Below are 11,340 nucleotides of genomic sequence, written 5' to 3'. Positions count from 1 at the left end.
TTAGCTGGGCAAGATGGCAGGAGCCTGTAATCCCAGCTACTCAAGAGGCTGAGGCGGGAGAACCCCTTGAACCCAGGAGGTGGAGATTGCAGTGAGCCAAGATCACACCATTGCACTCCAGCCTGGACGACAGAGCGAAACTCTGTCTCAAAAAAAAATAAGAATTCCATGGTTCTGAACAACCTCCAGCGTACAAGAAGGGGCCTGGATAAATCCTTCATTCCTGAGAATTACAAACCCAAATTCTTACAAGAGGCAAGTAGATAAGGCTCTAAAAAAAAAAAAAAGAAAAACAGTGGCAAAGGTTAGGTGTGACCAAGGGCAAACTGAAGAGGACATACTCCTACCACCAAAGAAAAAAGCCAATCTCTCAAGTCTAGCCAATGATGCTATGTCATAAGGGAATGCTTCCAATTCAGTGCTTCCACTGTTGCAAAACCTCATACTTTTCCAGGAAGTGACTAAAATTTGGATTTTTATGTGAGGTCTAGGTTTGGAAACAGTAACCACCAATTCAGTTTTTTTTTTTTTTTTGAGACTGAGTCTTGCTCTGTAGCCCAGGCTGGAATGCAGTGGCACGATCTCAGTTCACTGCAACCTCTGCCTCCCAGGTTCAAGCAACTCTCCCGCCTCAGCTTCCCAAGTAGCTAAGTAGCTGGGACTACAGGTATGTGCCACCACACCTGGCAAATTTTTCTGTATTTTTATTAGAGACGAGGTTTCAGCATGTTGGCCAGGATGATCTCGAACTCCTGACCTCAAAGGATCCGCCCGCCTTGGCCTCCCAAAGTGCTGGGATTACAGGTGTGAGCCACTGCGCTCGGCACTATTCAGTACATTTTTAACAAAACTAAAAAAAAAAAGGTCTGGAAACCAAATTCACAACCAAATTTATGCTCTAATCCAACAACCTCATCTTACAAACGAAACAGAAAAATTATTCAAGTCATCACAGAAGAGAACTTCATCTAACTATATCTAAAATACTATAGATATAGACACAAAAATCACCCTTTTAGAGGAAACTAAAACAAGGATGCTACCAGAATAACTTAGGACACGACTCTTTTTTTTTTTTGCAGGGCGGAGGGAAGGGGAGGGGGAGACAGAGTCTCACTGTTGCCCAGGCTGGAGTGCAGTGGCGCAATCTCGGCTCAACGCAACCTTCGCCTCCTGGGTTCAAGCAATTCTGTGCGCACCACCACGCCAGGCTAATTGTTATATTTTTAGTAGAGACAGTGTTTCGCCATGCTGGCCTCAAACTCCTGACCTCAGATGATCCACCTGCCTCAGCCCCCCAAAGTGCTGGGATCACAAGCGTGAGCCACCACGCCCAGCCAGGACACAACTTCTCAGGAATGACAAAGCTGTACTGTAACATCGAAGGGCAAAATTTTATCAAAGGCTTTCTGAATTATTCCAGAAGACAAAAATAAAATCAATGGAGACAATTACATACAGAGAAGGTGACTTGGGCAAAATGGAAGCAAAAAAAAAAAGTTGTTCTAAAAGAGGTTATCAAAACAATAGCAAGGCTATTTTGCAGAATATTTAGCTCAATTACCACAACCATATCGCTAAAATCCCCAAAGAATTCTTTAACTAGGCTATCCTTACATTACTTCAAACCTAGACTGCCTCAACTCTTCAGGTTCCCCAAAAACCAACATCCTTCCTTGTTTCATTTCTGATATGAACTAAGTCACCTTTCGACTCCTTCAATTTTTCCCAGGTGTCTGTATCAAACTGCCAGGTTTTGTCAGTTCTTCAACACCATTGTATAATTGTCCCTAGATATCCATGGGTGATTGGTTCCAGCATCTCGCTTCAATACCAAAATCTGCAGATACTCAAGTCCTTGATATAACATGACATAGTATTTGCACATAACCTAAGTATAGCCTCCTCTATTCTTCTAATCAGGGGTCCCCAAGCCTCCAGGCCATGGACAGGCACTGGTCCTTGGCGTGTTAGGAACCAGGCTGCACAGTAGAAAGTGAGCAGGAAGTGAACTGGGTCCAGCAAGCAAAGCTTCACGGCCACTCCCCACTGCTCACATTACCACCTGAGCTCTGTCAGATCTGCAGCAGCATTAGATTCTCATAGGAGCACAAACCCTATTGTGAATTGTGCATGCAAGGGATCTAGGCTGCACACTCATTACGAGAATAATGCTTGATGATCTGTCACTGTCTCCCACCACCCCTAGAGGGGACCCTCACAGGAAACAAGCTCAGGGCTCCCACTAATCCTACATTATAGTGAATTGTATAATTATTTCATTATATGTTACAATATAATAATAATAGAAATAAAGTGCACAATAAGTGTAATGTGCTTGAATCATCCTGAAACCATCCCCCAAATCTGTGGAAAAATAGTCTTCCACGAAATCAGTTCCTAGCGCCAAAAAGGTAGGGAACTGCTGCTTTAAATCATCTCCAGATTACTCATAATACCTAAACAATGTAGTACTATGTAAGCAGCTGTTATACTGTAATGCTTAGGGAATCATGACCAAAAAAAAGTCCATACATGTTCAGTACAGTCGCAATTTTTTCTCAAATATTTTAGATCCAAGGTTGCTTGAATCCACGAATGCAGAACCCACAGACATGGAGGATTAGCTGTACATTTTATCAAGTATATGTTACGTGAAAGCACTGTGCTAGACATACTCACCAATGTAAGACTAGAAAACATCTCATTTAATCAATTCACAATGAGACAAGCCCAGTTATCACAAAGATGGCATAACACATTTCAAATTAAAATGTTATGATAACCATAAGAATGATCAAATGTTCCCTTTTCATTTTATGTTGTTCCCTTTCTTTTCACTCCCACCACTCTATTCAGGCCTCATTTAAGAATCCTCTTATTAGAGACTCCAAACAAACCACATTTGGCCGGGCGCAGTGGCTCACGCCTGTAATCCTAGCACTTTGGGAGGTGGAGGTGGGAGGATGACCTGGGGTCAGGACTTCAAGACCAGCCTGGCCAACATGGTGAAACCCTGTCTCTACTAAAAATACAAAAAAAAAAAATTAGCCAGGTGTGGCAGGCAACTGTAGTCCCAGCTACTCGGGAGACTAAAGCAGGAAAATCGCTTGAACCAGGATATGGAGGTTGCAGTGAGCCAACATCACACCATTGCACTCCAGCCTGGGTGACGGGGCAAGACTCCATCTCAAAAAAAAAAAAAAATTCACCTCTAAATTAATATTTTCTAAAACAATTTCAATCGTATCACTATCCTACCTAAATACTGTTTTTCAAATGCTTATAACACTGGTTTGCAAATCTTCATCCCAATCAAGATGGGCAGTTAAAATGCAGATTACAAGGGCCTGTCCACAGAGACTCTAATTCAATCCATCTGGTGTGATGATTAGGATATCTGGATTTTAATAAGCTTTTAAGTGATTTTGATTCAGGTGGCCTGTAGAATATATTTTAAAAAAGAGAAAGAAAGAAACAGGTCTACAGGGTGAATGTCACATTCCTTAGCCTGGGATCAAAACGCTCCACACAAAAGGCTCCTGAATAACCACTATAGGGCAAGGGCTCTCCTACAAGGGCTCTTCATTCCAGATAAACCCAATTTACTGCTGTTCACACAAGCCAAAGGTTTTCCCCTTCAGGACTTACTTAAAAATGTCCACTAGGCCAGGTGCGGTGGCTCATGCCTGTAATCCCAGCACTTTGGGAGGCCAAGCTAGGGTATCATGAGATAGAGAGATCGAGACATCCTGGCCAACATGGTGAAACCCCGTGTTTACTAAAACTACAGTAATTAGCTAGGCATGGTAGGGCATGCCTGTAGTCCCAGTTACTCAGGAGGCTGAGGCAGGAGAATCGCTTGAACCCATGAGGCAAAGGTTGCAGTGAGCCGAGATCGCACCACTGCAGTCCAGCCTGGCAACGGAGTAAGACTCCGTCTCAAAAAAAAAAAAAAAATCCACTAACAGGCTGGGTTCAGTGGCTCACGCTTATAATCCCAGTATTTTGGGAGGCCAAAGCGGAAGGACTGCCTGAGGCCAGGAATTCAAGACCAGCCTGGGCAATACAGCAAAACCCCATCTCTACAGAGTATTTGAAAATTAGCAGGGTATTGATGGCGTATGCCTGTAGTCTCAGCTACTCAGGACACTGAGGTGGGAGGATTGCTGGAGCCCACATCAAGCCACTGCACTCCAGCCTGGGCGACAGAGCAAGACTCTGTCTCAAAAAAAAAAAAATAAGTATCCATTACACCATTTCTCTTGGCCCAACTCAAGTCCCACACCTACCAGATCTTAACAGAATGAAACAATCTCATCTGCCTAATTCTACACTACCATACTGCCTGCCTTGAGCCATCATTTAAACTATTATTACCTTTTCAACTTATCGTAAGATGAAGGGCTGTGAATCAAACCTCTTTTCATCTCAACACTAGGAACAATGCATTTAGGGAGTCCTTTCCCTAAGACAATGTCATCTTGCATAAACATACCCAACTAGAAGCAAATATTTTAGAACTTTTATAGATTTTTTCTTAGGAAAAGAGATCATACAAGCCTGGGCAACATGGCAAAACCGTCTCTACAAAAAAAAACACAAAAATAAGGTGGGCATGGTGGCACATGCCTATAGTCCCAGCCAACTGGGAGGCTGAGGTGGGAGGACAGCTTAAGTCCAAGAGATCGAGCTGCAGTAAGCCATGATCATGCCACCACACTCCAGCCTGGGCAACAGAACAAGACCCTGTCTCAAGAAAAAAAAAAAAAAAAAAAAAAATAGATCTGATATATCTGCTATCTATAGCTGAATTGTACCTGCCAAGAAAATTACTAACTACACATAGTTCTTCCTTACCTGCATACTAGATAAATGTGCTCTAAAGAATTCTTCCCAGATCAGAAAACAGGTAAACTAAGAAAAAAACTGTTAAAATAGACTGTTTTAACACCAATGATTAACCTCTGACCAAAGAGCTATTCAAAAACAAATTCTACAGAAATAAATACACTTTTATGGTTAATTTCTGAAACTTTACACGTACAAAAACGTTAATCGGTAAGTTTTCTACAAATATCAACCAGGTGCGGGGGTGCACTCTTGTAGTTCCTGCTACTTGGGAGGCTGAGGTGGGAGGACCACCTGGACTCGGGAGACAAAGGTTGCAGTAAGCCAAGATCATGCCCCTGCACTCCAGCCTGGGCAACAAAGCAAGACTCTGTCTCAAAAATAAAAAATTACTAACTTTTCTATCGTGACACATGAGGTTTGTTATAGCTTACATGCCTCTACTCAGTAGTTGGCCAATAATTATTGGTTTACTTAAATGTCTTCCCTGTAACACTGATCAATATATATGGGCCTGTGCCATGTGTCTTATTCATCTTTCTATCCTAGCATCTAGAACATCACAGGTAACCAATAAAGATATGGCCCAGGTTACCGGGACTCATGCCTGTAATCCCAGCATTTTGGGAGACCCAGGCCAGGTGAGTTCAAGACCAATCTAGACAATACAGCAAGGCCACACCTCTACAAAAAAAAAATTTAAAAATTAGCCAACCACGTATGGTGGCGCACACCTGTAGTGTTAGCTACTCTGGAGGCTAAGGCCAGAGGACTGGAGTTTGAGGCTGCAGTGAGCTATGACTGCACCACTGCACTCCAGCCTGGGTGACAAAACAAGATCGTCTCCAAAAAAAAAAAGGGAAATATTCATGTTCCTGGGTTTGACCATGATAATTTCCAAATATCTCCAAGAGTAATATTTTTCCATTTAACATGACCCTCCAATCCTAACACGATTTTTTATTGTATACATAAGACTTGTTACATCATTTGAAGAGTTACAAGTTTAATGAAAACCTAAAATCCTTAGGCCAAAATTTATCAAGTCTCATGTTATCAAAAGAAAAAAACAATTCTACTTTCTGATAAAGCAAGTCCAACATTTAGAACAGGAGCAAGAAATCGACACTTAAAAATAGTACCCATAGTGATTTTGTCTTGGTCACTTTCTGTGGCCTAGAAAGTACAGTAATTCTCTACAGCAAGGCTATCCCATTCACTAGAAGCTTCAGAAGGTTTAAATATACAAACCAATTGAAAAACAAGCAGTGATAACTGGCTAATTAACATATCAAAGAACAATAATAACAAAACTGTAACTGCAATGAATAATCTACGTTTGACAATAATTGACCTGATAGTTTATAGTCTCTTCCCTCACCTCCTCTCACCTTTCTCTACTGTGCAAAGCTGGGATATTAAGTACCTAATAGGTGCCAGACACTGAATCTGTAGACTTGTTCTCATGGGTTCAAAACTTTTTTCAGGCCGAGCAGGGGTGGCTCACACCTGTAATACCAGCACTTTGGGAGGCCAAGGCGGGCGGATTACGAGGTCAGGAGTTCAAGACCGGCCTGGCCAACATGGTGAAACCCCATCTGTACAAAAAATACAAAAATTAACTGGGCATGGTGGCGGGCGTCTGTAATCCCAAGCTACTCGGGAAGCTGAGGTAGGAGAATCGCTTGAACCCAGGAGGCGGAGGTTGCAGTGAGCCAAGATTGCGCCACTGCACTCCAGCCTGGACGACAGAGCAAGACTCCGTCTCAAAAGAAAAAAATTTTTTTTTCAGGCCAGGAGCCACAGCAGCTTACATCTGTAATCCCTGCACTTTGGGAGGCCAAGGCGTGAGGATAGCTTGAGCCTAGGAGTTCAAGACCTGCCCAGGCAACATGGCAAGACCCTATCACCACAAACACTTTAGCTGGGCATGATGGTGCATGCCTGCAGTTCTAGCTAATGAGGAGGCTGAGGTGGAAGGATTGCATGAATCCAGGAGTTCAAGGCTGCAGTGAGCTAGGATCACACCAGGAGTTTAAGGCTGCAATGAGCAAGGATCACACCACTGCACTCCAACCTGAACAACACAGCAAGATCCTGTCTCAATAAAAAGTTTTTTCAAACCACTTAAAAATAAGCCCACACATAACACAAATTTGGAGAAACAAACTTGAAGGAGATAAAGGAAACTGGCAAAAAGTTAAAGCAATGCGCCTACACAGTAAGTAAAAGCCAAATTTCAACCTAATTGCAAAGTTTGAAGGGCTTTTTCCCTCCCTCACCTCTTCCTCTGAGGCTGTCATAAACACCTACATGTAAGTCACTAGGCAGGAGAGAGTGTGAAGCAGAAGAAATACAAAAATGTATAAGAAAAAAGTATCGGCTGGGCGTGGTGGCTCAAGCCTGTAATCCCAGCACTTTGGGAGGCCGAGACGGGCGGATCACGAGGTCAGGAGATCGAGACCATCCTGGCTAACACGGTCAAACCCCGTCTCTACTAAAAAACACAAAAAACTAGCCGGGCGAGGTGATGGCGCCTGTAGTCCCAGCTACTTGGGAGGCTGAGGCAGGAGAATGGCGTAAACCCAGGAGGCGGAGCTTGCAGTGAGCTGAGATCCGGCCACTGCACTCCAGCCTGGGCGACAGAGCGAGACTCCGTCTCAAAAAAAAAAAAAAAGAAAAAAGTGCCTTCCCTAAGAAGTTTATTATATATATCAGGAGAATCAGACTGATATAAAAACTGCACTGAAAGGAGTTATAAGTATCTTACGAATGGAACAAGAGAAGAAAGATAACTGTTTTAATTTTTTAAGCCAGAGTTTCACTCTGTGGCCCAGCCTGGAGTGCAGTGGCACGATCTCCACTCACTGCAACCTCTGCCTCCCAGGTTCAAGCAATGTCTGGCAATGGGCCTCAGCCTCCCGAGTAACTGGGATTACAGGCACCCGCCACCACACACAGCTAATTTTTGTATTTTTAGTAGAGATGGGGTTTCACCTGACCTCAAGCGATCCGCCCACCTTGGCCTCCCAAAGTGCTGGGATTACAGGCACCTGACCACAGGAAACTTTTCGCTGCAGTGAGCAAGGAAGACTTCACCAAGGAGGCAGAGAGTTGAGTCAGGCCTTTAGAAAAAAGGAGTGTATTAGGCAGAAGAAACTTAAGAAAGCAAAGATTTAAAAAAAAAAAAAAAAGAGGAAGATACAAAGCATGTCTGAAAGGGCAAAAACATCAATCCAGTTAAAACAGAAATTATGTAAAACCACAGTTGAATAAAAGAATGAAAAGGTAGTAGCGGGTCAAATCTACAGGACGTGTTGAAACAAATTCCCTAATTAAGCATTACAACAGAATTAAACTTCATTTTTACATGTGTATTATCTTCATGAAATAAGACTGCATGCACATCCACATATTTATTTGAATGCACGTATGCTTTTCATCTAAGGAAAAAAAGTCTAGTACGCACCTGGTACAAAGGATATGTAAATGCTGGAGATAAATTCAAATAACTGATTTTTTTTTTCTATCTCTTGATAACCACAGACTTATGTCCAAAGAGATGGGACGGAAAAAACCTGAATCTACATCCCTATTACTGAAACCATGCCAGCTACTCAATTATAGGGAGAAGCAGACCTCACAGATCTTTTCCACAGGATGATGTGAAATAAGAAAGCCCTGTCAGAAAAATTCCCCTTAGGATGATGTGAAATAAGAAAGCCCTGTCAGAAAAATTCCCCTTGTGTTGCCAAGACTGACAAAAAATAAAAAAAAAAAAAGGCTACAGTTGGACTTTTAAATGTAGTTTTATCTTTAATGCCATTATTTAAAGTCCAGGTTAGAACCTGGGAAGATGTTCAATTAGACCACCACTACTATCCGAAAGCTATTAATAAGAACTTAAAAACCTCTGAGGTTCTTAATAGTTTTAGGATAGTGGTGGTCTACACAACTCAAAACTACCATTTCCCCCTTAAATTAGAGAGCTAAGTCTCACCCATCTAGTAAACAGGGGACCTACCAGATTCTGCAAATGTTAACTGATAATGACATCACTCTCAAATGCTGTTTCAGCAGGACAGAGTGGGCCCTTCCTCTTCCCCCTACCTCACCATAGTAGCACCCTACGGCCGCCACCAAAGGAAAAGAAAAAAAAAGTGTATGGAGAAGGAAGTTATGGCAGCTCCATTTCCTCAGTCCTCAAACCATCAAAATATGTGAGGACATAAAAAAAAGCACTCCAAAAAAGCGGGAGTAGAGTGAGAGGTTACCAAGAAATCAAGCAAATTTTTTATACACCTACATTTGCAAAACTTAAACTGAAAGGAAACTCAATCTAGCCGAAAATTCTCATTTTACACATCAAGAAACTGAGGCCTAGGGCAGTTAGGTGATTTGCCCGGGGCGACTATTCCTCTATATAGGTGTTAAGTGTCTGTTACCAGTCAGAGTAGCACTTAATGACTTACTCAGTTACTTAAATGTTTATGACATTAAGTACCTGTCTTGCAAAAAACCACCACCACCTCTTCTGCAGCCATTCAGTGTCTTGCTTCAGGATCTATATAGAGAACGCTGGATAAACCTCAAATGAATATTATTTCTCCCTTCAGCCACAACTGTCCCAAATTACTCTTCTTCCTTTATCTAATTTTAAATAAAGCAGAAGCCTTAACGTGCCTGAATTTCCCAGGTTCTGACTAAACAAGTGGATCATCAAAACTTCAAAATTTGGGATAGAATATTAAGTAGAGCATACATATTACTGCTTTGCCAGTTGCCCTTTCCTTTGTATTAACGTTTCAGTCCAGGTTTTTCGAAAAGTAATTATTATACCTGCACAGTTAACACTCAAATTATCACTTCTGAGATATTTTCCTTAGAGAATTTAGCATATCTCTTCTATCTTAAAAATAATTTCGAAGTATCCTACCTACCACGAGTTAGTATTTTTTGAACAAAAACATCTAAAATAACCCTCGACAAAGCCAAAGTATGTTAAACCACAAAATGAAAACGTGGTAAGTAAAAATCCCACCAGCTAAAAAACACTTCGAGTACCACCAGCCTTCCCCGGTTTGCTGTTAACCGTCAAACCGTCAAAGCATTTGTGGAGGAACCCGGGGGAAAGTTCCGCGCCGGGTTCTCCAGCTGTGGGCTCATCAGCTTAGCCCACCACTCCCACGTAACACCAGCTTGGGGAAATGCAAACACGCCACATGTGCCCACACGTGCATGTTTTCATCATGTTTAACCACTTTTAACCGCTGTAGGTACGAAATCAGCTCCCGTGGCAAAGTATTGTGCATGCATGTTACCCCCACTTAAACCACTACCATCAGATGAACCGAGGCGAATTAAACCATTTTGAACGTTAACGCCACTGCACAAAGCGGTCTGAAAGGGTTCTCTGCCTTTCTGAAATGCCGGGCAAAAGTCCCTCGGCGAGTTTCAAAACTAATGACCGTACAGCGCGGCACAAATAACAAAAGCTTAATACCAACCACCAGGCCGTCGACCCGCTCACGTTACCACTGCCCAGAAGGCTTTTTAAAAACAAGCATTGAAAAGTGAACAATAAAAAGCGTCTCACCGCAAACACAGCACGAAAGGGACTGTCGGAAGTAAGGCAAGAGCCTGTTAATCTCAGTAAACGCCTTGGGGTCTCCGGGGTCGTAGTTGAGCACTAGGCGGCTCGCGGAAATGTAGAGAGCAGTAGCATTCACGGGGTTCATTGCAGACACTTCGACACCAATGGCTCCCGGTTGAAAAGAAATTCCGGATCCAACTTTGTAAGCAGCCAGGGAACGATGGCGAATTTGCAACAATTCGGAAGAAATCAGAGCCGAACCATTGGCCAAACAAGTAACCAAAATCCGTGCAAGTTTGTGGAGCTGAAGCAATCCTCCCACACATGGGGCCTTGGCGCCCCTCCGTCCCTGAGACTTCCAAAAATATGAGAAAGAAAAAAACCAGCGTTCGAGTTCGTCCGGAGCGACCACAGAGCGCAGAACCCGGCGGCTTGGGCGCTCGGGGCGGGACTCGGCGCTCAGTCTAGCCCCGCGGCTCGGCGGGCGGCCTGCACTCGAGCTCCATCTCCGGACACGGAGGCGCCTCCTCAGGTCGAGCTGGCGGGCGCGGGAGCAGGCCCCGGCCCCGTCTGAGGCGCGGCACGCTTCTCCCGGGCTGCAGAGCCTCTTACTCCATCCCAGTGCAGGGCGCGGAGGCGGCGGCGAAGGCAAGGACGACGGTCGGGCGGCGGCTTCCCGGATCTAGTGCAAGACACCGCAGCGGCGACGAAGGTTGCTGTTGCGGCTGGCGGACGCCGCCGCCGCACTCTCCATATCGGACGCGGGGCCCAGACTGCGCCCTGGCTCTCCGCCCCGTAGGTTGCAGCCCGCAGTTCCCCGAGGTGGCGAGGCGGGCGAGAGTCCTCAACCCGGAGGGGAGGGCCGGGGAGGAAGTGCGCGGGCCGCCGCCGACGGG

The 11,340-nt window shown here is 44.1% G+C and overlaps 1 protein-coding gene across 2 annotated transcripts in view; it reads right to left on the bottom strand.

Annotated features, from left to right (window-relative positions):
• Positions 1 to 11,321, bottom strand: part of MSL2 (male-specific lethal 2 homolog (Drosophila)) — a 45,531-nt gene extending 34,210 nt beyond the window's left edge. Inside the window, exon 1 of one of the 2 annotated variants that reach the window (XM_011958172.1) lies at positions 10,448 to 11,321. In XM_011958172.1, coding sequence (XP_011813562.1) covers positions 10,448 to 10,589 — 142 coding nt within the window. In that variant the 5' untranslated portion in view covers positions 10,590 to 11,321. Of the gene's footprint in view, positions 1 to 9,892; positions 10,053 to 10,447 lie in introns of those variants that run through there. The other variant, XM_011958173.1, reaches the window with a different exon arrangement.
• Positions 11,322 to 11,340: the final 19 nt, after the last annotated feature.

This window comes from Colobus angolensis, unplaced genomic scaffold (assembly GCF_000951035.1).
Source record: "Colobus angolensis palliatus isolate OR3802 unplaced genomic scaffold, Cang.pa_1.0 Scaffold46, whole genome shotgun sequence".
NCBI classification, from domain to species: Eukaryota; Metazoa; Chordata; class Mammalia; order Primates; family Cercopithecidae; genus Colobus; species Colobus angolensis.
Note: the sequence above shows the minus strand (reverse complement) of the source record. Positions and strands in the feature narration are given on the sequence as shown.